This window comes from Physeter macrocephalus, chromosome 4 (genome assembly GCF_002837175.3).
Source record: "Physeter macrocephalus isolate SW-GA chromosome 4, ASM283717v5, whole genome shotgun sequence".
Classification (NCBI taxonomy): Eukaryota; Metazoa; Chordata; class Mammalia; order Artiodactyla; family Physeteridae; genus Physeter; species Physeter macrocephalus.
The window spans coordinates 66,702,635-66,729,712 of record NC_041217.1 but is presented as its reverse complement, the minus strand read 5'-3'; the positions used below and the strand labels follow the sequence as shown (position 1 = coordinate 66,729,712).

Here is a 27,078-nt window from a genome sequence, read left to right as displayed (position 1 = left end):
TCCAAGAAAATGGGGAGTGGGCAAATCATACTATGATGCAACTGCTCTTCCTTTCTCTGCGCTCTTCTTAATATTCTCATTTTTTTGTTCATTTTTCTTTCCAAAGACTTACCTCCCCCAGCCTGCCATTTGCCCTGACTCTGTGTATAAGCTGATGCTCAGCTGCTGGAGAAGAGACACCAAGCACCGTCCCTCATTCCAGGAAATCCACCTTCTGCTTCTTCAGCAAGGGGACGAGTGATGCTGTCAATGCCTGGCAACAGGTCCTCCTCACAAGACCTACCACTCACCCACGCCTAAGCCACTCCATTTGGACATTGAATGGACCTGAGAGACAGAGGCTTGTTTGCCTTTATCTCTTTCTGTCCCTCATCTCCCTCCACTCCACTCCCCCACTCTCTACCCCAACACATATATACTTTTTTTACATTAAAGAACTAAAAAAGAAAAAAAAAAAAGCCTAGGGCAGATAAAATCTAGTAAAGAATCTTACTTGATATACTAAAAAAGTTGGATAACAAAGGCTAGATAATTGAGATAATTTATAAAGGTTAAATATGCTTGCGTTTATGAATGTGCAAATTCTACAATATGTTTTCCATGTTACCTTTTAAAAAAAATGGTTTCAGAAAGAAAAACTTGAAGAATAGTAATGTCTTAGGAAACATGAGATTAGACTTAGGGAAAATACTTGGTAAGTGTGGAGAATCTGATGAAATGGTATTCAGTAACTAGTCACCAATGGTTTAATTTCCTAATTTGGCCTGTAGACATGTCCTGCACTCTGCATTTTCCTCTCCTGGCAAAGTAGATGTTAATATGCTTGAAAAAACCCAGCTTCTTGGAATGGGTGTTTTGTTCGTTCATGGGCAGGGATCAGGGTTGAGATCTATATGCATAGGAAATACAGAGGATGTACATAAGAAAGAATATCTACTGCAAGGCTATATGAACAGGAATCGTCATTTGCAAAAAAAAAAAAAAAAAAAAAAAGCCTCGTGTATGGAAGTATTCTTGAATAGAGAATGGACACAGGAAAAGAGACCTGTGGAGGACAGGTAACAGATGTGATATTCATTTCTGCAGAGGGTCCTCCTCTTGTCTTGTTCAGACATTTTCAGGTGGGTGTTTTAGTGAGAGCCTGATTTTGAGTCAGTACAAACTGTTAACTGTTGTTTTTTGATATCTTGATCCTAGGCCTTTTGTTTCGTCTTCTCCAAATCTTCCAACTCTTTTAATGGATGAATACCCAATGGAACCCAAGGGCTGGTGATTGAATTTCTCAGGCATAAATCTGAAGGTCATGTACAATAGGGAATAGATATGTTCTGAGCGTTCCCAAAGGGTTGACTGAGGACCAATGAGGGGAAGTTACAGGGAGATTGATTTCCACTCCTTATTAGGGAAAACATAACCAGAGGTAGAACATGCAAGGATGAATGGGCTGCCTCCAGAGATGGGGAGTCCTTTGTCACTGTCCTTTTGTCAATAGGGTTTCAAACGTAAGTGGTTGTGGGAGATGATGTTTAATGTCCTTTTAACCCTAGGAGTCCCTTGAGAGGAGCAGGTTGAGCGTGGAGGAGTCATTCGCTGCTGCTGCTTGGTGTTCACACTCTTGCCTTGGAGATGGTATGACCAGCAGAAAAAGAAAGTTTGAGGCTCTGGCTTCAGAATCCATGGATACTGATAACACTGTCAAATAAGAGTCCCCTCAGAACAGATTCTGAGCTTTCACACTCCACAGATCCTCAGATTCAGTAGGAAACAGGAAAAGAGAACCCTCAATTCCCTCTGAGGAGAAACAAGAAAAGATCACAATATAAGCTTCCCAAACTTAGAAGAAATAGACTTGACCCCTTGGGTCTGCTTCTGTTGCCTTCACGCAGCCCACCTTCTACACAGTCTCTCAGGAACTTGAGTGTTTCCCCCTGTCCAGCCTTCAGCGTTGCTCCAGGCCACAGCAGAAGCATAAATCCCCAATCCCCAAGATTCATTTTGCGGGTGATCTTCCTTCCCCTAGAAAATACTCTTTCCCCATGGTTGTCTTGTGAGTCTGGTCTTCAGTGTCTCCCAGGACTAACTTTGGAGAGAACATCAGTTTAGGAGCTTTGACCCTATTTCTGCCTCAAGCCAAGTGTATCATCTTGGACAAGTCACTTTGCCTCTCTGGACTTTTGTTTCTTTATTGGAACAAGTTAGATGAGATGGTCTTGAAGTCTCTTCCAGTTCTGATATGTTCAGTGCTCATTGGATAACTGGATCTACAATTGATGCAGACTCAGTTATCTGATCATCTCCTGCTCTGAAGATCGGGGTCAGCAAAAGAGATCATGTAGGGAAGCCACTATAATAGTAGTAATAGTAACACCTGTCATTTGTTCAGTGCTTTAAAGTTTACCATGTAGTGTACCACATACATTATCTCATTTGATATATGCAGGGCCAGACATGTTCTTTTATACTTGGGACCTGCCACACTCTCTACATTCCCAAGATCTGTGTTAACTTCATGTATTATTCAGAGTTCTCCAGAGGAACAGAACTAACAGACTATATATGTATATGGAATTGGGGGATTGGCTTACACAATTATGGAGGCTGAGAAGTCCCACAATCTGACATCTGCAATCTGGAGATCCAGGAAAGCTGCTGGTGGTGTAGTTCTGCAAACCAGAAGGCCAATGGTATAAGTCCCAGCTGAGGGCAGGAGAAGACTGATGTGTCAGCTCAAGCGGTCAGGCAGAGAGGGCAAACTGCCCATTACTTTCTTCTTCTATTCAGGGCTTCATTGGGTTGGATGATGCCCACCCACATTGGAGAGGGCAATCTGCCTTACTCAGTTCACCAATTCAAATGCTAATCTCATCCAGAAACACCCTCACAGAAACACCCAGAAATAATGTTTAATCTGAGTGCCACATGTCCCAGTCAGGTTGACACATTAATCATTCCATTTCAGTAGAATCACAGGGACTTGAAATCAGGGCCTGTAGCTTATCCTCCTTTATCCACGTACTTCTGGCAGGAGTACATCCAGACCAGGCCATGACTTCCTTTGTGGCAAGAGGAGAGACATAATCTCCCCTTCCTTCGCCTAATATCTCTCCACTTACTTCTTTTTACAATTCTGCATCAATACACTGCATTTCATGATCCCATAAAAAATCATATTTAAAATGAACTTAGTATGTCGGGATTTTTCTGGCCTTGAGTCATAGAGGTCATCTATTTCAAGCAGCTGGCAAATATGTATTGTCAGGTACAATTATCTTTTTCTGAGATGAGGAAGGCACCATTTTCAGGCACTAAGGCTTTGGTACTACAGATACAGTTTTAACTTCTCCCTTAGTCAGACCCATCGAGTTTAGCAGCACAAATCTGAGAGACCCAACAGGGCGCAATGGTGAAGGCTTAGTATGTAGTCTTTAAAGGTAGCTGGAATCCAAATTAGAAGAATGAAGCTAGGAATTATGTAGAAAAGGAGATAGAAAAAGGAATGAGAAACTGTGGGGCCTTGTTACCTTTCTAGGAAGTTATCCTCTTCATGATATGTGTGAAATATTTTATGTCCAGATTGTGGTTTTGGGGTAGTCAGATTTAAATGTATACTTTTGCTGGTGAATGTGCTGATAGCTAAGTCCAAATCTTGATGTGCTGTCCAGACACATACGTGCTAAGAAAAGATCTGGAGTAGAAAGGGGCCCCCGAGGGGGAAATGTGGTTTTAATGCTATGGAAGGATCACTTGCCTATATGACAAAGGGCATTGTATGGAAGTGGAGCAAAGGATGAATAAATGAACGTGCATGTGACTGGACGGGGCACGTGGGAGTTAGAAAGAAGGCTACATAATAAAGGATAATGGAGAGTGCGTGAGAAGGATGGGGAAGGTCAGGGCAAGCAAGATAGACACAGGGGGTGCTGTTGAGAATCCATTCTGAAGCATGAAAGCAGATCTCTGAAGAGAGAGCCGAGAGAGGACAGAAAGTAAGTGTGTGGAAGATAAAAGATAGATGTATATGGAGAGAGAAGAAATTCTGGATGGTAGAGATTATAAAAATATTTATTTAAAAAAATGAAAATTCAGGTGCAGAGTATGACATGGAAGGGAGCTTTTCAGAGATTTAAGAAAAGGGAAGCCCAGCATGAACATAAAAACACACAAGCAACCACCAGGGAATGCCCTTTTCATCTCACAGGAAGTGGGACAGGGAGGCAGTTTGAACACGTGTGTTCTAGACCACCTCAAGTACTGGGGTTTAATGGTGGTGAGAAGAAATCAACTCTTTGTCTGAACAGGACGTGGCTTTCCCAGTGATGCTTTGGAAATGAAGACCCAGAGATGGGGAATTTATGTTAGCTCATGAGGCTTTGTGTTCCCTTCTTTGCTTCTGTTAATGAAATCCATTTTAAATAATGCTCATCACTGTTGTGCCTAGAAAGGCCACAGGGAAACATTGGAACAACAGGCTTAAGTTAAACTAGACTAAATCGTGTTTGATATCTGCACAAAGAGGTACATGCCATGTTGGAACCATGTGTTTTTCTAGTCTCATCCAGACTTCCTACAAGAAAGCCATGATGTGGGGCTAAGCCGTATGTTTTGAGTAAAGGAGAACTGAAGAAGGGGAAAGAGATGAAGATGTTCCAAGGAAATAGTCTAAAACAGAATAGCATCTGTTTTGCCCAAATATACCAAAAAAATGAAGAAAATTACAGTTAAGGCTTAAATTACTCCCAGTATAGAGGTAGTAAGACTTTGATCCTAAATTGAGTTTATAGACCTGGAATTTGCCATCTTAGTTTTTTCAGTAAGACCTCTGACCTCTGGCAGTGCATATGGTAGGTTTCTGGAAGACACAGATCCAGATCTATGCTGGAATTTCTTCTGAATTAAAATTTAACATTTTTATAGAAACAGATGAATGTCTTTTCCACTTGGTAAATGTCTTGGAATGCTAAACTGAGATGGAAAGAGACTGGAATGGTTAATGTTTATTGGATTTCTGGCATTTTGAGTTCTCTGCTACAATTAGCTACATTGCTTGGGTCAGACCATGGTGGGTAATTTGTTTAGTTGCTGTATCCTTTTTTTTTTTTGAACTTGTCATTTTGAAATGCTTTAAGACTCACAAGAAAATAGTACAGAGTAGCCTTTCCCTAACACCAGGCTTTCCCATTGATAACATCTTACATAACTATAGTCCAGTTTCAAAACCAGAAAATTGACATTGGTATAATACTATTAACTAAACTACAGACCTTACTCAGATTTCACCAGTTCTTCACATGTACACATTTCATTTCTGGATAGTTTTAACCCTTGCTGATTTGTAACCTGGTCTTCTTGGTTGCATCAGGAAAGACATTGTCTGGATACAATTCTATAAAATCCTAAAGAGAATATAACAAATTAATCTGTTCCTTTATCAATAAGCAATATCCTACCTAGACTGTTTCCACATTTTCTGACTAGTTTGGCTGTTCAGCATCTGAAACTATCCAAGAACAGCTTGGAAAAATCAGGCAACACAAAGGACAGTAAGACACCCACAGCTCACTAGCTAGGATAGAAGGAAATTAATTATAGGTGGTTTCTGAAGTTCCTACGAGTAGGATTTGTATGATGGCAAGGAGAGGACTTTAGAATAAATCAGTATTTTGGTCAAGAGCTAAGGTGGCACTTCATTAATGGCACCAGGGAGAGCTTTTGGAAGGAATAGAGTACAATGGTAGAGACCCCTAGTGAGTAGCAAAGCACTATTCTCAGAATAGTAGAGAAGTTTCATTTGCCTAAAAGTCTATTCTTAAATGGAATAGCAACCACATTGGACCAAATCAAATGCAAACACAGCTGCAACCTGGCCCAGAGGTTCGGAGGGGATAGGGGAGTTGAAACTCTGGTTTTGTGGATTTTACAGCTTTGAGTTTTGTGATGGCATTTTTAAGCTGCCCTGTTTAACGGTCACAATATTATACCTGAGTTCACCTCTGTATACCCCATGTCCTGTAAAGTTCCTAACACATAGTGAGAACACCACAAATATTTGCCGAATGTTGTTTTTTGAATGAAAGAAGGTAGAAGCAGAAACTTGTCATCCGGCATAACTGGTGAATTTAGGGAAAATTGCTTTGCTGTAATGTAGAGGGTTTATTTTCAAAGGCGGAAAGAGGAAAAAGTGCCCAGACTTGTACCTATAAGTTACATCCTCCATTTCTAGGTTTACTGATGGTGAAATCAATCTATGGAAATGTCTTATTCTTTGAGGTATTTAGACAGAAATGCAAGGTACTTGTCTACATGGCACCCCATCAAGAGCAGGGAGCGACCCTGGCCCCAAACCCAGCTCTTTTGGAACAAGATTTTTAGTTTCTCTTGCAAACACCTTGTCAACAACTTCACGGGCCTCTAAAGGAGAAAGATGGGAGTCCCAAGCTAGCCCATGCTTACCCACATTCACAATTGCATGTAAAGGAATTTGCAAAGAGACTCAAGGGAAAGCACAAAGGGATAAGGTAATCACTTGCAGTGAAAACCTGTTTTCTTGAAAAGAGGCTTGAAAATAATTGAAAGTTGAGTGGATTCCTACAAACGCACCAAGAGTTCGTAATCTAGCCTATTCATTTTATGTCCTTTACTATTCATGATATCCTATTCTTCTACCCCATTGTCTGGTAACTTTTTCTGAGGATTGACTTTCTGAAGCAATGTGGTGCACTCTTCCTATGAGGGGGAAACATCTGGGCTTTATTCTGCAGGCTTTGGAGGATGATGTGTCTTGTCAAGGGGTAAATAGCAAACTGATTTAATTTTTGCTTAAAACTATCTTAGTCATTCCAGAATAGAATGCATAAAAATTCTCTGTATTAGAAAAAGAAATGAGATATACCAATTGTATATTGTCTTTTCTTTATTTATTCTCTGTAAGTCTGTCAGATGATAAATTGTAAATAACGATGATTAAAGAAATATGCTACTGACGGATCCTTTTTTCTGTGAAAATAGCACTGTTTCTGGGTTTTATTACCCTTAACTCCTTACTCCCTTACATCCTTTTTGGAGAAGTGATGGTGGGTGGGGACACAGTTGAGGAGTGTATGTGGTGTGGATGCCTGTTTGTTGAGGGTTATCCAACAGAGGGTTATTTACGTAGGCCTCGCATATATTCATTGATTGTTTATTGGAAGAAAATCACCTTGGTCCCTGACATATCCAAACATACTAGAGATTGGGATTTTATGTTTTCACATTGGTCCAGTTCTAGGGAATCTAGTCCAGAATTAGGGATCCTTTATTATTGTTGTTACAAAGTTGTCTTGTTTGATACACAGAAATCCCTTCTAAATCCAAATATTGTCTGTCTCAAGCCTGCTCACGCATACAAAAAGCAACAAAAAACTATGAACAACCAGAATACAGACTCAGTCTTCATAATAGAGAGTAGGATGGAACCACCCAAAACAACACACGTCTTACCTGGTCCCTGAAGAATACATTTATACTTTTAATAATCTGAGTAATATGAACTTATTTTTTTTTGGTGACAGCCATAGTAGGTAAGGGAATGGATTTAAATTCCTAGAGAATAACCAGAGGACTCACGAATGTACACTCTGACCACCAGAGTATCTGGTTTGATTCCAGGACTAAAGGCCAGGTGTTCAAGTATCTGTGTAGTGAGAGTGGGATATTGGGGGTGAAGGAGAAAAAAAATAAACAGGAACAGCAGAGATGCTCAAAGAGGTACAATTCTATTCTCAACATCTATTGCCTAAGTTTAAAGGTAGACATGAGTGATGCATTTGCGTCCATACGTGATAAGCCATAGATACATATTATGCATATATCTGAAAATATAATTTGTTACTGAGGACGGAGATTATGTCTGCTCTTTTACATTTTAACTAACAACTTGAAGGGCACTGCATTTTTCAAGTGCTAAGAACTAGAAAACTGATATATCTCCATTTATAATTTTATTCTCATTTGTATTTGAAAAAGTAATGTATACACTTATAAAATCCTCTGGTCCTTGAGTCCTCCAGAACAATAGCTTCTTATGTATAAGCAACATATGACCTTTTACTATCTAATGAAATGGGTAAAATCCCACTCTCAAAGTAGTTTTGCACCAGGCTGGTTGTATAGTGATTTGAAGAAAAAAAGAGATGAAAGATATCTACAAGAAAAGTCACATGACCCCACTGGCAGCTGTTCTTTTGCCCCTGTTTGCAAACCAGAGGGAAGTTAGTTCTGGATAGAATTATAAGGGCCCAGAACAGAGCTCTGTTATGGAGGCTAAAGATAACTTTACTCATCTTTATTTAAGAGCTATTTCAGGCACAATAAAAGAAATCAGAGATCAGTTTCAGGGTTTAGGGTAAAGGCAGATTTATTATATGAAGTAGTGAATAGACAGTCAAAGGTAAAGTGGCTACATTTACTCTTCCAATCATGGGGCCAAGGATTGGGATAAATGGGATCACTGTGTACCATGTTTCCTTCTGGTATTTCCAGGAAAATAGTCCATGAACAATACAAACTCAAGGTGACTAGTTTGAGATGATAAAAAAAATTACATTTACTTGTAAATAAAAATGCATTATGACTCTTATTGAGTAGTGTCCTACATGTGATAAAATATTTTTAAAATACAAAATTAAATATCTGTCATCAACAGAGTTCTATTCTCTTTGTCTCTCTGGCACCTCTAGCAGTTCAGCCTGTCTTTCAAAGGTTGGAGAACCTTGAAAGTAGCAACTTTATTTGAAAGAAGGAAGAGGAGACCGAGGTTTCCTCACTTGGCTTGGATGGGCATCATGATGGAAGGAGAGACTGCTGGTCTTGCTCTGAAGTCTTCAGGCCTTCACTTAAGTCACAGTCAGTCCTACACTGGTTGTCAGCCTAAGATTGTGAAGATGCTGCATCTTCACCTTATTTGTAGGAATGAGTTTTTCGTAGGATAGCCACACAACCCTTGTGTCCCCTCTCTTATTCGTTTTCCAAGTCATCTCTGAGCTCTAGGACACTCTAAAAGGAGACTTTGGGTCTAGATTCTAAAGTTTGGGGTGTACCGTCAGGCCTTATAAGATGGCCGCCTTCTTGCTCTCTGTACAGCCCTGCCCTACCTGGCCCTGCCTCACCCTTACCTTATGTACATGACTGCCTCATTCTCCTAAGCTGAAAGTTTAATTAGTAACTATCTCTATGATCAGCCCAACCCCTAGCTAACTATTGTTCTAGCCGGAGGACCAGAATGACTCCAGTATGTTTGATCATTAGCAAGAAAATCTGGCCCTTGCAATGGTTGCTAACCCAAAGAACAAGACCTTCCAGCAGTCCCCCTGGCAACCGAGGAGCTCTTTTGATATCAAATCCCCTATTACTGATAACCTTCTCCTCCACTGTGTAGCGAAGATTGCTGCCTTGTCCTGCCTGCTGTTGGCCATACACAGTGGGGTGTCACTCCAGGATCATTGCCTCTGACTTGTAAGGTTCCCTGTGCAATAAATCATTGATGTCTCTGTAGTTGACTTCCAGTTCTTTCTCTGGTCTAGCGACTGGGCAGTTGCAAGGACTGCAAGACTGCAGGGTGCAGCCCAACATGGGGTTAATTTTACCCCAGGACTTTGAGAAAATATTTTAAATTGTGGCCTCTTAGGATAGTTGAAAGTGGGATTAAGGATAGGAGCTGAGTTTCACCCAAATAATAAAGAAGAATTGATAATTTAGGAATCGAATCTTTAATAATCACATTTATTCTTTCGGTCTAATTTTATTGGTATAAGATTTATCTCATACTAAACTGATACGAAATTAATCAAAACCTCTAGGGTATTCAAAAGCCAATATAAATGATCTCAGTCATATCTTTCAGAGATCATTGCTGTCCATAAATAACTAAAACTTTGAAAAAGGCTATGAAATAAAGTATGTTCCACAGAGTTTGATACACGGTACACAGTATTCCTTAGTGTGGACCGGGACTGGTGATGGTCACATTGTTACCAGTCCACAATAATCCAGAAACCTAAAGTAAGCTTTTTATAGCAGTTTGGCAGAGTACTCATCTGTTGAAGCTAATTTAAAAAATTGAGGCTTGTATGCTTTTTGCATTTTATTTCATTTTTCTAGTAATTTATTTTTATTGTATATTACAAAAGTACCCATCTGGGATGGCTCTGAAAAACAAAGCGGGTCTTTTACCACAAAGAGTTTGAAACACACTGAAATAGGTTACAGTACACGACCCATTGCGTCCTACAGAGTTCTGAGATTCTCTGGTTCCATACCATATTCCAAGTTTTGAAAGTTGGTACTTCATGCATGATTCTACGTAAAGTTCTTAATAAAACAAATGTTCATTTTCGCGAAGATGATTTTTTTAGAGGAGGAGGAGTTCTGGGACCAGAAGCTGGGCTGTTAAGTGGCACAGTGTCTGGATGGAAAACTAAGTAGATGATAGTCCCTAAACTTCAGTTCCTAGATTCCTCTAAAATAAGGAGCTCTAGTGCAAATATCCTGAGGTCTTCCTGAAGTGAAGCGCCAATCGGAGGCGCCAGGGTATCGACCCTGTGTATACCGCGAAGCCCGAACCCTAGCGCTCTCCTGGGAGCACAGCGTAAGCAAGACAAACGCCTTGCAACACCGGCGCGCGCAGGGTCCGGGGCGGGACACCTGCTCCGCCGAGGGGCGGGGAGAGCCCGGATTGGCTTGGGCCTTGGGCGAAATGCGGCTCCGCCCCTCGGCCTATCTCACTCCATCCCCGCCCCGGCGCCGCGAGCGGAAGTCAGGCTGAGATGGAGGAGGGGCCCAGCGCGAAGTAGATGACGCAAAAGGGAGGCGGGGCCACGCCGGGCCCTGATTGAAGGGCTGGGGGCGCGGCCGGGGCGGGGATACGGGTCAGAGTATAATACTTGTGAGAAGCCTTGCGCGGTACCTGCTTCAGGGTGCGTGGTGATAGGGTGCGCGACCATGCGGAAAGTGGTTTTGATCACCGGGGCGAGCAGGTGAGGGCTCCATCGCGATACTGGTGGCGGCGGGGCGGGGGTCCGAGGGAGCGGGAAGTACCGGGCCAGGACGACCTGCCACCGACTGACCCCGGGAGCTCCCGTCGCTGACCCTGCCTCGGTGGGGGCTATGACCGAGACCCTGGCCCGCTCTTCCCTGGGTCCCCCACTGCGCGAGGTACCGGACTTGTCGGCCCAGTGAGGGGCTCAGTAACTGGTACTTTGAATTAAACATGACAGCGGAAAGAAAGCTAGAGCGGCACTAAGAGATGAGTGTCTCAGTGACGATACTGTCTGTATCCAGGGAAAGGGCGCTTCCCACGCAGACCTCGCCTCCTTCCCGTCTTTGACTTTTTCATCTCTGGTAATTTAATCGTGACCAGGTCGCCATATTTTGTACTCCAGCTGTTTTTTCTGTGCTAGACTTATGGCCCTAGGTAAATTTCAGCGTCCATGAGCGTTAGAACCCTGGGGGGGAAAAATCTCATTCCATGTAACACAGTGCTAGACACCTAGTATATATATATATACTCTTCAGAAACTCAGAGAAAAACAACTTTTTCCTGTTAAGGCATGGAAGGAGTGCAAGTAACCATACTGCCAATGAGTAATACTCCAGGGTTGGGCATTTGGATTCAGCCTCTTCTAGTGCCTGTTTTACTTCTCATTTGCTATTAAGTGAACAGTGTGTGGAGGATGAAAGTAACCAAACCATTTTTCTAATTGTTGCATTTAGAGTTTTGGGGGGATTAAGACTGAGGATATGTTAAATGTCATTTAACATTAGTTCACTTTCAGTTATCTGGCCATGTACATGTTAACTAAGCCAAACCTGGCAGGTGTCTGTAATGGGCAGAATTTTAGCGTGCCCTCACCTGAGTAACTTTAACAACTGGTTCGGTGCTTCCTATGTGGAAGTTGCTTAAATAAGTCAGACTTGATTTTGTGTGTTTGTTTCTTTAACAAATATCGTGATACGTGCAATTGTATATTTATAGTAAAGGCCTATTCTCAAGTGGGGATGAATAAACATAACTATATTCGATGCTCAGGTTACTGATGGTACTAGACTCTTTGCCTGGAATCAGCTTAAGTCTTGGAAGAAAACCCATTTAGCCAGGTTTTCATTGTTACCAGCCAACCTGGTCTGAATGCTGTCCCCATTATGTGGTTTCACAATGCTCTTTCTGAAGGAGGTCATTTATCTTTGACACTTGTACTCATTCCTGCTTCTCTCTCCTGGTACCCATCTTATATGTCCCATTCCTATCTTCTACTTAATCATGTTGAGTTCTTTCTCTTCCTGTTGGTTATTCAATCGTAGTAGTTGAGAGGGACTTGTATCTCCTGCCATGTGACTTATACCTTTCCTTGAAAGATTCATCCATTCCTTATCAGGAATTTCTGGTGCTTCTGATAGTGGCCATGATACCAACAGATAGTAGAGCCCTTGCCCTCGAGGAACTTAGACAGCAGAGTAAAACATGCACACCGGAAAACACTAATAAGATGTTCTTTTCCACATTTGCTGGTGATGACTGAATCACTTTCATGAGTGTCATAATCAGTGTAAAATGAAAACCACTGGCAGGATAAACTCTGTCTTAAATGCTAAAGGAGAACTCTGATTTGCAGTCGAGTTATTTGGGTCATCGAGCTTTTGCAGAATGAAAGAAACACAAACGGGACAGCGTCCTGAGCCAGTGACTATTAGAGTTGGAGGGTTCCCCCTTTACATAATTTTTGAATTCTTTCTGTCTACCTGGGCTCCTGGTTGGGGCTCAAGTTGACGAAATCAGTCTTCTGAGCCAGGGAGAAATGCTTCTATTTGGCACCATCTCATTTAATGCATTTTCTGTATCTGAATTGTCCTTTCAGTGGCGTTGGCCTAGCCCTCTGCAGGCGGTTGCTGGAGGAAGACCATGAGCTTCACCTGTGCTTGGCGTGCAGGAACATGAGCAAAGCGGAAGCCGTCCGCACTGCTCTGCTGGCCTCCCACCCCACCGCCGAGGTCTCCACCGTGCAGGTGGATGTCAGCAGCCTGCTGTCAGTGTTCCAGGCCTCCAAGGAGCTCAAGCAAAGGTATGCCTCTTGTGGATGGCTTTTCTCTCATGTGACTGTGCAACACAACAGCTAATAGAATAAGAAAGGATAGGAAAACCTAAAAAAGAAATAGGTGCAGTATAAAAAGAAGTTATGCTGAGGAAATCTGTATAGAGTGACCCATTATTGCCTTGCCTCAGTACCAAAATTTCATTCTCAGTCATAATCATGACCATTCCACGAAGATTAATTTATCAGTGTATTTTGACATGTGGTCAGTCGTGAAGCTTTATGTTAGTGCAACTCCTCTGATGTTTGAATGCATTTTTTGCATCTTTCCTTCACATAAGAACTTCATTAAGTGGTAGGGCAGGTACTGACAAGTGAAGAAACTTCCCCAGGCCACTAAAAATTTGTTCATACCTGGACAGTAATTGGCATTTAATAAACATTTGATAAATATTTAGTATATGAAGGGATAGAGTCCTTGGATGTATAAATTCCCAGAAAGTGTGTACAATAAATTGCATATGGGTGCACAATGCATTTTTCTGGAGAGAGAGGGCGTGCTTTTTATTAAATTCTAAGAGGAATTTATGATAAAAAAGTCAAGAACCCTGCACTAGTCCATGCTGAGTCCTAGCAATATCTGGAATAATTAAATTTAATCGGTCATTTAATTTAATCAATAAATTATTAATTACATTTTTGTAATTGAGGCCCTTACAAAGCAAGAGCTGCTTTATTTCCTTGGACAATAAAATGAACTTCAGTATACATAAGGAAGGCCTTCTTGGTTAAGGCGTTGGCTGAAGAATAATAGTTTGCATTTTATATATGTTTATTGATAGCAATTTGCATTACCCTGTTCCATAAGTTCCACAAGTACAAGTTACAAAGTGAAACTTGTTTTCTTCGCCACAGTTTTCCCTGCAGCCTTAGCCCTTTGTAAATGAGGGTTTGCTCTCTACTACTGAGCTCCTAGAATTTTCTGTCACATTATCTTTCTAAAAACTGAGCTTTTCTAGGTTTCACATCTACTTTTCCATAACTTGTCTCCAAGTCTGTGAAACTGTACAGTCAGTGTCCTTACTGATTTAAAAACCCTCAAGTCGGGAGAGCAGTTATGAGTTTCAAGTCGTGTTTGCAGGCTTTCTATCCCCAAACCTTCTCAGCCAGTTGGCTCTCTTATCCTGTTTTGTATAGATTTAGTTATTTCCTTATTTAGCAGAATAGAACCTTCATCCTCAGTTAGTCGTAGCCCATTTCAGTACAGTTTTGAGATTTCAAGTTGCGATATTCATAGTACTGACTATTCTCAACTGCCTTCAAAGGCTCAGGATAGGTTATCACAGTTTTAGTAATTTAGTATTTAGTAAGATATTTAGTAATTCGACCCAAACGTAAGGGGGGAGGCTGTGGGGAAGAAGGCAGCACTAAGATGATGAGTTGTCCCAGCTGCCTGTCAGCATTTAAGTGCAGCGTTGATGTATTTATTTAATCCTCAAAACAGCTCTCTTTGAGGTGGGTGGTATTATCTGAATTTAGGAAATGATGGTTGTAGTGATACTGGCAAATTTGGGAATATGTGACAGTGTCCACATAGATCTCTTGCTTATACGAAGGATGTCTTGCACTTAATGGCCCAAATGGATATCTTCGACTATGGACCTAAATTTAGAGGTGGAGAGAGCTTGAGAAGGGCCCTTTCCAGTTGGCTGAAGCAGCACCATTCCTGATGCTGGTCTTTCCACCTGTGATACTCTGTTCTATTAGATTTGTGCCGCTGAAAACTGATAAGGAATAGTGGTTCCGTTTTATCCAGAATAGAGCAATTGTGTCAATCATTTAAGCTTTCAAGTGTACTATGCCATTTCATTGCAGCCAGACCTGAATTTGGAAATTTGCCATTTCCACTCTTTGCTAAACATTCCCTCTCCATTCCCAGCGAGATTTGTTAGTATACATAGATGAAAGTTTGCAAGTTAGATAATGGAACAACTAGCAATAGGTGGACCCATACTGTCTTTGTGGCTCTTACTTGGATAACCTGATGGTATCAATATGAGCAATTTAAACAGTTTATAATTAGAGCCATGCGGCTGTTGATTACTTATAGGATGATCAGGAAATGTCGTGTGTGGTGTGTATTGGTAACCATGTATGATCCTGAGGTACCAGCTTTAGTAGCTGTGGCCTGTGTTGTCCTGGGTTATATGAAGGACATGGAGACAGTGTGGTGCACAGAATTCCAGGAAATATTTTGAATATTCATGGTGTCTGTAAGTATAACGAGCACAGGCTCTACTTACCTTGAACGTAGTTCAAAAAGAATACACTTAGATCAGGGTTTATGTTGGTAAAAAAGGCTTCACAAGTCAGCATTTCACACGTGTCCTGGAGGGAGCCTATCGCGAGCACCTTACCCCCATTCAGCTTCTATAATCTCAGTGTATTCTTGTGAGCTTTCATCATTTTATGATACAGAGCACCTGGCCATGAACAAGGAGAGGTTTCCACATGGATCTAATGCTCTAGTGGATATCTTGGCGTTCAGATTCCAGCACTGATGGATCAGATTATACAGATTTTACTTGTCAATGAGGGAAGATGTGAATTTAAAAAAAAACGCAAAAATCTTTCTAAGACCAGAAGGAGAGTGGGTTTAATAGAAAGTTGCTTCAGTGCCTTGTTGGGAGGACTAAGCTGGAGGGAGTATTGATCAGAGAAGATTTGACTTTGAAGCCCGTTATAGCTCTCCAAATTGTGTTTGAAGCCACCATCAAAAAAAAGAATACTCAAATATTTACCATGGCTAAAGAAACACTGTTGAGAAAGTAATACTGATGCTTTAGCTTGCTATGGCCATCTTTTTGGTTCAGAAAGTACTTTCTGTCCTTCATAGGTCTTCTTTATTCTAGTTGCTCAGAGAGATAACTAACAATCTTTTCTTGGTTTTACTTTCAGGTTTCAGAGATTTGACTATGTATATCTAAATGCGGGGATCATGCCTAATCCACAGCTAAATATCAAAGCACTTTTCTGTGGCCTCTTTTCAAGGTAATTTCCATCTTCTAGGTGAACTGCTTAGAAGGAAGGTGTTTATTATTTTGCCTAGTTTTGCCCTCAGTAGGATAACTTGAGGGGATGAGGGGGTGTTGAGAAGAATGAAGACAGAAAGGGCGTGTTGCAGCCATGTCATGAAAGAAGGTTTCATCTTTGTGAGGAATGTTGCAAGTCGTGATTCTTATTGTGTTCTTGGTCCCCAGGACATTCTGAGTGGCTGGACGTTTTGGCAGGTCAATTTTGGTCTGCCTGACTGTGTCTGTTAGCAAGAACATTTCAGAACTAGGCAGAGTTGTCAGTGAGACTCTAATACCCAGGAAGGCAACTTTAGAAGCATTTCTCAGCTGTATGTCAGGTGCCCTGACCAGTAGGCTGGGGAAATGTACAGACCTAAATACCTTCCTGGGAGATTCTCTATATGCATTATTACAGTGGCTTCCAAAAATGTTTAACTACAGCCTACAGTAAGAAATAAATCTTATTTTGTGACCCAGGGTACTTATTCATAAATAGATATTACTCTCACTGCATGCTATTTCCTATGCTGCTACTTTTGTTTTACTTCTCTGCCATTAAACACAGCCCTGCACACAAAATTCCATGCTGGTCTTGACCTACGACATAGATCTCACAGCAAATCAATTAGTATATTCGATGCTTCAAGAATTCCTGATAATAAAATAGCCTGTTTAACTTTGTTCAGCAGTTAAACATCAGTGTTCAGGGGAAGACTTTTTCTTCTTGGCGTAGCTATTATTCCCCCAGGGCAGTTGACTTGTAACCTGATTTGGAAAGAGGTGACGAGAGTTTTTGCAGCAGGTTTTTGAGAGACTCAGGTTCCTATTGGTAGTATGAGCTATAACTATGTAAGTCCTTCTGTGAATTGGGGCAAGAAAGCATTTTTGCATTTGATTTAGTACTCATGATAACCCACTCTGAGAAATAGGTATTTTTGTTCCTGTTATTAGAGAATCAAGGAAAATGTAGTTTTGGGGTGGGGGAAGGCAGGAGGGGGTCTCTGTTTAGTATCTTCAGTTAAAGAAGCTTTAAAAAGTCATGCAATTGTCTTCTGCTGTTTCAGAAAAGCGATTCATATATTCTCCACAGCTGAAGGAGTGCTGACCCAGAGTGAAAAGATTACTGCCGATGGCCTCCAGGAGGTGTTTGAAACCAATGTCTTTGGCCACTTTATCCTGGTAAAAAGGCTTTGAGCTTAATAAGCCAACACTTAGTACTGTGATCCTAAACACTTGTACAGTTAGATCACAGTGCTGTTTTGTTAAGCTCATTAGTTTATGGCTAGCATTAAATCTTTGTGTGTTTAAATAGGGTGATCACTCCATTCTTTGAAGACATTGCTTAAAGCAGCCTACTGGTATATTTTTTCTTTTGACATCAGCTTTAGAGATCGGAGAGAAAGTAAGGTATAAACACACAAGCACTTTCAGAAACAATGTACAGAACTGAGAAAGTGCACCAGTACTGTTCTAAATGGTCTTTGAAACTGGGCTTTGCATCAGATAGGATGGGGTGACAGGGAAGCCATTATTAAACAGTACTTCATGGTTAATCTTTTACTATCTTGATTTGTGATTTTTTAAAGCATACAGTCTGGTGTGTTACAATTTCAGGCAACTATAAAGTTAAGCAAGGGATGTGTAACTTGTCTAGGTTGTTCTGTGCTTTTGCCTCAGGTTTAATCTCATAGGACAGCCTTAATATCTAGATTAAGTAATGGCCAGATCTGTTGCCAGTTGCTTTTAATTCCTTGGTGCTAGAAGAACTCCTTCTAATGCTGGGTTTGCTTGCATAGAACTTGTATCTCTGACACTTTTATATTCATGATCACTTTTTTCACCTTAAACCTAATTTCCCTCAAAATTGGACCTCCTTGAGGACTAGCCTGTATATACATAATTTAAGATATACATAAACATTGGAATATTGTGAAACCACTAAAAGAAATAAGATAAATATTTTGCACTTACATGGGATAGCCTCTAGTATTTCATTATTGAGAAGAAATAGCAGGTTGTAATATGTATAGTGTGATCTCATTTGTATAAACAAACAGAAAAATATATATCTTTACGCATTGTATATACATGTATATACTCTTTCTAGAATGATACAGATGAAATTGGGAACAGTGGATACCTTTGAACTGGGGTGCCAGAGCATCAGGGATGAGTGGGAGATTCATGTTTCATTCTAGATCCTTTAGAATGAAACATGAATCTTATAAAAAAAAATGTGGTATTACCTTTTTAATGACAAAAGTTAAAATATAGTTCAGGATGGGATTGAATTCTTATATGGTCATGTTTTATAACTCTACAGGGATTCATTATCTAATATTTCCTTTATTTTTTCATAATCCTCTCCTCTTTCTTTGCTCTCTTTTCAAATTATTAAATTGGCAATGATAGAGGGTAAGTTAATTGTTGCTGTTAATAGTCTGTTAATTTTTTGATGAATCTATTGTTTAAAAAATTAAGTTGTTAAGGAAATCTAGTATTGGGGTAATCCAGGTTGGGGGAATGGCAGAGGAGAGTTGTGGCCAAAGGCACAGTTATTACAGGTGTCCTTGTGACATGACTTATCCTTGTGTATCCTTATATAGGTAGGCCTATCAGCAGGGGTTTGGGGATTGATTTATCAAATAAAATGATAGGAAGGTTTATGATGCCTTCCACTCTCTCCAAATTAGTTTTAGGAATCTTACAACTTTTTGTGGATCACAAACTTGATTCTATGTCCAGATGTAAATGCATTATATAAATGGATCCATCCCCAGCTTGATTATAAATGACCAAACTTTTAGGGCTGTTAAAAGAGTAGAGAGAATTTCTGTAAAGTTCCAGGCACAGTGCAGTATTACAGTTGTGGAACCAGGTAACTGATTTGATCTCATGTTCATGAGTTCTCTTGATTGTGTTTGATGTAAATGTTCATTGCACATCTGGAAGCTTTCCTAGATTTTTCTTTAATAAAATTTTAGTTTTAGGATAATTTTAGATTTATAGAATTATTGCAAAGAGAGTTCCTGCATACACTATGCCCAGTTTCCTCTATTATTGACATCTTACATTAGTATGGTAGATTTGTCACAATTAGTGAACCAATATCGATACATTACTATCAATGAAAGTCCATACCTTATTCAGAACTCTTTAATTTTGTGTGATGTCCCTTTTCAGTTCTAGCATCCGTTCTAGGATACCACATTACATTTAATAGTCAAATCTCCTTAGGCTCTTCTTGGTTGTGATAGTTTCTCACACTTTCCTTGTTTTTGAAGACCTTGACAGTTTGGGGATTACTGCTCAGGTATTTGTACATGGTCCCTTGATTGGGATTTGTCTGTTTTCCTCATGTTTAGATTTGAGAAAATGTGTTTTTAGGAAGAAGACCACAGAGATGGAGTGCCATTCTCATCACATCCAATCAATATGTTTTATCAGTATTGATGTTGTTTTTTTAACTTCTTTATTGGAGTATAATTGCTTTACAGTGTTGTGTTACTTTCTGCTGTATAACAAAGTGAATCAGTTATATGCATATGTATATCCCCATATCCCCTCCCTCTTGCGTCTCCCTCCCACCCTCCTTATCCCACCGCTCTAAGGTGGTCGTAAAGCACCGAGCTGATCTCCCTGTGTTATGCAGCTGCTTCCCACTAGCTAGCTATTTTACATTTGGCAGTGTATATATGTCAGTGCTACTCTCTCACTTTGTCCCAGCTTACCCTTCCCCCTCCCGTGTCCTCAAGTCTATTCTCTATGTCTGCGTCTTTATTCCTGTCCTGCCCTTAGGTTCATCAGAACCTTTTTTTTTTTAGATTCCATATATATGTGTTAGCATACAGTATTTGTTTTTCTCTTTCTGACTTACTTCACTCTGTATGACAGACTCTAGGTATATTGATGTTCTTTTTGATCCCCTGACTTGAATCAGTGTTTGTCAGGTTTTTCCACTATTAAGTTACTTGTTTCTTTCTCCCTTTACATACTGTACTCTTTGGAAGAGAGTCACTATGTGTAGCCCACACTTAAGGGGTTGTGCTTGACCTCCTTAAAAGTAGAGTAGCTATATGAATTATTTGGAATTTTTCTGCAAGGGAGTTTTGTCTATTTTCCTCCACTTAAATCTTTATTCAATCACTTATTTATTGGCCTATTATTCCTTAGTAAAACTGAAAAAAATCATTTGTCATATCCATGCAGATTCATGGATATATATTTTCTCCTTTGTATTATAAATACTACTTCATTTTCTTGCTCAAATTATTTTAGTTTGGGCCATTGGGAGCTCTTTCAGTTGGAACCTCTATATCTTTTTCAAAATTTATTTATTTATTAAAAATTTTATTGAATTACAATTGATTTACAATGTTGTGTTAGTTTCAGGTGTACAGCAAAGTGATTCAGTTATACGTACATGTATGTGTGTGTATATATATATATACACACACACATCTTTTTTTTCAGATTATTTTCCCATATAGATTATTACAAAATATTGAGTATAGTTCCCTGTGCTATACTTGTTGGTTATCTATTTTTTATATGGTAGTGTGTATATGTTATTCCCAAATTCCTAATTTATCCCTCCCCCCGACCCTTTCCTCTTTGGTAACCATAGGTTTGTTTTCTATGTCTGTGAGTCTGTTTCATAAATAAGTTCATTTGTATCACTTTTTAAGATTTCACATATAAGTGATGTCATATGATATTTGTCTTTCTCTGACTTACTTCACTTAGTATGATAGTTTCATCCATGTTGCTGCAAATGATATTTCATTCTCTTTTATGGCTGAGTAATATTCCATTGTGATATATATATATATATATATATATACCACACCTCTTTATCCATTTATCTGTCGATGGACATTTAGATTGCTTCCATGTCTTGGGTATTGTAAATAGTACTTCAGTGAACATTGGGGTGCATGTATCTTTCTGCAGTATGGTTTTCTCCAGATGCCCAAGAGTGGGATTGCAGGATCATATGGTAGCTCTATTTTTAGTAGAGCTCCTCCATAGTGTTCTCCATAGTGGCTGTACCAATTTACATTCCCATCAACAGTGTAGGAGGGTTCCCTTTTCTCCACACCCTCCTCAGCATTTATTATTTGTAGTCTGGTATGAGGTGACACCTCATCGTAGTTTTGATTTGCATTTCTCTAATAATGAGCGATATTGAGCATCTTTTCATGTGCCTCTTGGCCATCTGTATGTCTTCTTTGGAGAAATGTCTATTTAGATCTTCTGCCCATTTTTTGACTGGGTTGTTTGTTTTTTTTGATATTGAGCTGTATGAGCTGTTTGTATATTTTGGAAATTAATCCCTTTTTGGTTGCATCATTTGCAAATATTTTCTCCCATTCTGTAGGTTGATTTTTGTTTTGTTTACGGTTTCCTTTGCTTTGCAAAAGCTTTTAAGTTTAATTAGGTCCCATTTGTTTATTTTTGTTTTCACTTTCATTACTCTAGGAGGTGGATCCAAAAAGATATTGCTGCAATTTATGTCAAAGAATGTTCTGCCTATGTTTTCCTCTAGGAGTTTTATACTATCTGGTCTTACATTTAGGTCTTTAATCCATTTTGAGTTTATTTTTGTGTATGGTGTTAAAGAATGTTCTAATTTCATTCTTTTACATGTAGCTGTCCAGTTTTTCCCTCACCACTTATTGAAGAGACTGTCTTTTCTCCATTGTATATTCTTGCCCCCTTTGTCATAGATTAATTGACCATAGGTGCGTGGGTTTATTTCTAGGCTTTCTGTCCTGTGGAACCTCTATATCTTTGACATACCCTCATCATTATGGCTTTCTGGTTTTGTTTCGAGCACATCCTTTCTGGCAGCACATGATATTTAAGACTCATCTTATGTATTTCCTATCCCAGTCTTAGAATCAGCCATTTTCCTAAGGAGATCTGTTTCCTTTTATTGGAGAATGGTATTAGAAACCAAGGTCTGGCTGCTTATTGCTGTTGAGATAGCATTTGCTTCTAGGCTGTCTCAGCTAACAGAGCAAGGATGTATCTATGTGCATACTAACCCATTTATGTATAAATATCAGTAAATATTTTTTATGTAACCATCTGAATCTTTATTAAGCTAATCATGAGTTCACACTGATGTCTCTGACTCTAATCCCTTATCACATAGATCAGTCTAGTCTCCTTCTCTTGCGTACCTGTGTCCCACTCTACCAATGACGTACCTGTTCAATTCTAGTGAATTTTATATTGGTTTCAAAATTGTTATCTTGTATTCCCCCAGTATATTTTGATACATTTTTTGTTTCTTTTATTCCTCATTCAGATTCGGGAACTGGAATCTCTCCTGTGTCATAGTGACAGTCCATCTCAGCTCATCTGGACATCATCTCGTAATGCAGTGAAATCTAATTTCAGCCTTGAGGACATCCAGCACAGCAAAGGCCAAGAGCCCTACAGCTCTTCCAAATATGCTATTGACCTTCTGAGTGTGGCTTTGAACAGGAACTTTAACCAGCGGGTGAGGCCTGTCCCAGTGATATGGAAATGGCAGGGCAGTGATTTCTGAACTACCATTGATTTCCTAGTAAGATGGCTGGCTTTCTATTAACTATTGTAGTTTAGAAGATGAAATATTGTTTCTTGAGCAGCATTGCTATGAGGACAAGATAAGATATGATGAAGACTGATAGCTGGTGTATAGGAAAGTTTTAGGGCTGGGATAATTAGCTCCTGACCTTTTAGATATATGGGAGTTCATTCACCATTCCATAGCTCTTCAAGAGCTATATTTTATATAACAATGATACTACTAACAATGTCAGTAGTTACTTTTAAGCATTTGCTATGTTTTAGATGCTGTCCTTTTTATCTATGTATGTCATTTAATACCTTTCCCATCATAGTGAGGTAGGTCTGAGTATTCCCATTTTCATATGAGGACACGAAAGATTGGAGCCCTTAAGTCATTTACCCAGAAGTCACTTAGGTAGTAAAGGGTAGAGCTCAGAGTTGAGCCCACAGCTAACTTCATAGCTTGGATTTTTCCCACTAAGCCATGCTGCCACCCAGTGTTTATTATATCTGATGTTATAGGACAGTTGGTACTTAGAAAGCCTTCTGGAGAGTGGTGACCTTTGGTGAGGCTGCAGAGTTCTGTCTCTGTGAGGACCCGGGTTTTGAGAGCAGCTGTTGTCAGTCATGCTGGCTCCTTGTGTCCTCTGTGGTCTGGAACTTAGTGCTTCTTTGTGTGTGTCTCTTGCCCAGGTCCAAAATCTTAACTGGAAATCTCCGGTCTTTCCCATGGGCATTTTCCTTTGTTTGCTTTGACTGTGTTTTTTGAGTGTGGGACTGGGTAGAAATTTAATTCCACTAATATTTACCAAAGACTGACCATTTTTAGGGTACTGGCTCAGCCTTAGAATCGAGGAGGAAGGAAAAATAAAAAGACAGTGCAGAAACTCTCTGCCCTTAAGGGACGTTCTTTGATCACACTTTAGGTACAGCAATCTAAGCCTTACATAATGGTCTAGACCTGGTTGATTCTGCAATGGAGACATTCATCAGGTGGAATTCTCACTTCCGAGAACTGGCTCTTAGAATCAAGCCTCTTAGTGAAGAGGGTGGTATAAAAGTAGAAGCTATGAGCATATTCTCTAGAAACGCATTTGAATCCTTGCTTTGTCACCAGCTTTGTAAACTTGGACAAATTATTTAATCTCCTTGTACTTCAGTTCCTTATCTGAGAAACAGGGATAATAATAGTGCCTGCCTCATAGATTTGTTGGGAGGCTTGAATGATGGGATTGGTACGAAGCAGTCACAGCCATGCTTTGTGCTCAGAATGTGTGTGTGTGTGTGTGCGCGCGCGCGCGCGCGCGTGTGCGCGTGCGTGTGTGTGTGTGTGCACGCGCGCGTGCGTGCATGTGTCTGCACACGTGGGCGTGAATGGGTGGGAGGGTGTGTGCTTATGTGCATGCATACATATGTGAGTGTGCCTATCCCAGAATGTGTGTGTGTGTGTGTGTGTGTGTGTGTGCGCGCGCGCGTGTGCGTGTGTGTGTGTGTGCGCGCGCGTGCGTGCATGTGTCTGCACACGTGGGCGTGAATGGGTGGGAGGGTGTGTGCTTATGTGCATGCATACATGTGAGTGTGCCTATCCACATGCACATGTGTGGGTTTTTTGGGTGTGTGCATATGTCTATGAATGTGATTGTATATGTGGTATGTGTGCTTGGGTATGGGTGTCTGTGGTCATGTGGTCTGCACCTGTGTGTGCATGTGCTTATGTGTGTTTGTGTGTTGACTGTTCTTCTTGTTATTATTTGAGCTCAGTGTGTTGGTCCAGTTGTGAGCCTCCTCCTGAGATTTCTTGAGATGTTTAAAAACTTGTCACAACTGCTTGTCCTCTGGAAACTCCCTTTTAGGGGTAAGGTCAGAGTGGATTAGCTTCTCTTTTCATAATAAGCTCTGGGATTTTGCTTGTCTCAATTGTCAAATAAGTTTTGGGATTTCATCTTTTACAGAAAAGGGAGATTTAGCTAATGCTGCCGCCTCCTAAAATCTGTGTGATTGTTTTGCAGCCTGTGATTTTTCTCCTTGGCTTTTATGAATACAGAAGCTAATAAAGAACTACCTCCCTTTGAAGACTTGTATGACTGGAAATGTTGTTAGGTCTGTACAAGATACCTAAAAGACTAACCATCCATGAATGACCCCTCACACAGGCCTTGTGGAAGTACTCAGCGTCGTCACACTCATTCCTTAGGATTAACCATGTGGGGTGACTGTAGTCTTGGATAAGACGGCCTCCTTGCTTGTTTCTTTTGTTGCTTAATGTCAGAAAGTTGTATGTGTTGGAAGCCCTGGATTTTAGTTCACAGATGTCTTCATTTAAGGCTGAAAAGGCCCTAACTGTTCCTGGCTAGTTCCCAGAATAAGAAATTTTCCTTAGCTATCTTTGGGGCAAAATATTCTTGGGAAGAATTTTTGGTCTCTAAGACTCCTGACTTTTTTCAGAGGACTGTTGGTAAATCAGGGGGACTCTCGGGGGCTGGATTATCCATGTTAGGCACCTCCAGGCCCTTGCAGCACTGAATAAAGGAAGAAGACCTTCCAGCTTTTGATGCTCAGGGTGCTTTCTGTCCACTGAACTGACTGTGCTACACTGGCATTTTCTATTTTTGCTTAAAAGAAAAATAATAAGATTAAAAGTAATAAAAATAATTAAAATGGTCAACATCAAAATAAGGTAAAATGCAGTGAAAATTAAACCAAATAAACTAGTAAAACAAATCCTAGTGCTCCAAGGATTACTAAAGACCACCCAGGGCTTCTTCTATTACTAATATGTGCCGTATGTTAACTGTGGCTCTCTTTATAGAACAGATCTTTCTAAAATGATGAGTCCTGGGCTAAGAACCTGATTTAGAGATATTCAGTTGGAGGAGGTCTTTGTGGAACCACACACAGCCCTCATTCCTCTCTGATGCCAGGAGCTCCCAACTCAAGCTAGAGATATGGACCTTATATACCTGCAGGGAAACAGAGACACAGTTGAGGTTTAGTTGTCTGTATTTACTAGATCAGAAACTTCTTGCAGGCAAAGACTTTACTGTGTATGTCTTTTTTTATCTTAACTGCTTATTTTGATTGGTCAACTGATCTTCAGTTAAGCCAATAACATGGAAAACTCAGGTAACCGGGTCCTACTTTTCTCGTCCAGCTTCAAGCTTGGTTATCCTTTGTTCTCTAAGTTTCTTGAGAATAGAGACTTTATCTTACTATTTTTTGCATCCTGAGTGCCTCTCATAGTGAGTTCTCAGTACATGATTCTTAAACTGAAATGGTCTACCCAGCTTTAAGGACAACTTAGAGCATAAATCCTTGATGCCCTGGCTTGCTGGCTCATTTGTGTATCTCCTTTATTAACTAACTAGCACATAGGTGACTCAAAGTATATTGAATTAAAATTAATTGCTACCCCTCTCTGTGTTCCCAGGGTCTGTATTCCAGTGTAGCATGCCCAGGTACGGTGTTGACCAATTTGACATATGGAATTATACCTCCCTTTGTGTGGACATTGATCATGCCAATCATATGGCTGGTAAGTGATGAATACTTCTTGTTTTAGTTTACTTAAGCTGTTCGAGTTGGAACCAAAAAGTGTGTTTAAGGGTTGGGAAATAAGAAATTGAATCTGAAGGTGGCAGAATTCCATTTCATTCAAGGGTTTTGATGTTCCTTAGTATGTAATCTCTGCTTCATACTACCTGATATTCCGACTGTACCACCATCTGAGTGTCCACTTTTCTTTAAGGGAATGTTTCTTTGATCATGCACCATAGATCCCAAGAGTTCTATGATTATATAATTTTGGGAAACCTGTGTTCACATATTATTGAGATGTATATTACGTCTCAATAATATATACGTCTCAAAGGCATATTAATACATCTTTTGTTACCCAAACGTTATTGACTGGAGACGTTTCAATATTCATTTACATAACAAATTACTGGCTATAGGCATTAGTTTCTGCAAAAATCCCCTGGTCAATAACGAGTTAAACGATTTCAAACTGGATTTTTCTGAGCTTTTAATGTAGTCAGATGCATTAAAAGTTCCCCAGAAGTGTATGATTGTGCATTGTATGATCATAGAATCATGTTTTTGCTTGTTTGTTTTGTATTTTGAACATCTTGCAGGACCAGTGTCCTCCAGCACACATTAGAAAATGTTGCTTTTAGGAAATGGCCCTCCCTTGTAGAGCTCAGGAAAAAATATCCCTCCATTATAGCAGGCAGAGAAAAAAGATGAGAAGGAAATATGCCTTCATGTTAAAAGTGGTTGATTGGAGTAATGGAGATTAAGTGATATTTCTTATTGAGATTTGTTCATTTTTTTTTTTTGCTTACAAAAATGCTCCTCTATAAGAAGAAATGCAGGTTGTC

General features: G+C 40.0%; 2 protein-coding genes across 4 annotated transcripts in view; both read left to right on the top strand.

The window, feature by feature from the left end:
- Positions 1–7,211, top strand: part of DDR2 (discoidin domain receptor tyrosine kinase 2) — a 161,023-nt gene extending 153,812 nt beyond the window's left edge. Inside the window, exon 18 of one of the 2 annotated variants that reach the window (XM_007113904.4) lies at positions 107–7,211. In XM_007113904.4, the coding sequence (XP_007113966.1) occupies positions 107–241 (135 nt within the window). In that variant the 3' untranslated portion in view covers positions 242–7,211. The remainder of the gene's footprint in view (positions 1–106) is intronic. The other variant, XM_028488710.2, reaches the window with a different exon arrangement.
- Positions 7,212–10,939: 3,728 nt separating this feature from the next.
- The window catches only part of HSD17B7 (hydroxysteroid 17-beta dehydrogenase 7), a 24,177-nt gene continuing 8,038 nt past the window's right edge, over positions 10,940–27,078 (top strand). The window contains exons 1-6 of one of the 2 annotated variants that reach the window (XM_007113901.3): positions 10,940–11,009; positions 12,888–13,091; positions 16,020–16,112; positions 17,200–17,314; positions 22,452–22,646; positions 26,127–26,231. In XM_007113901.3, coding sequence (XP_007113963.2) covers positions 10,975–11,009; positions 12,888–13,091; positions 16,020–16,112; positions 17,200–17,314; positions 22,452–22,646; positions 26,127–26,231 — 747 coding nt within the window. In that variant the 5' untranslated portion in view covers positions 10,940–10,974. Of the gene's footprint in view, positions 11,010–12,887; positions 13,092–16,019; positions 16,113–17,199; positions 17,315–22,451; positions 22,647–26,126; positions 26,232–27,078 lie in introns of those variants that run through there. The other variant, XM_055084242.1, reaches the window with a different exon arrangement.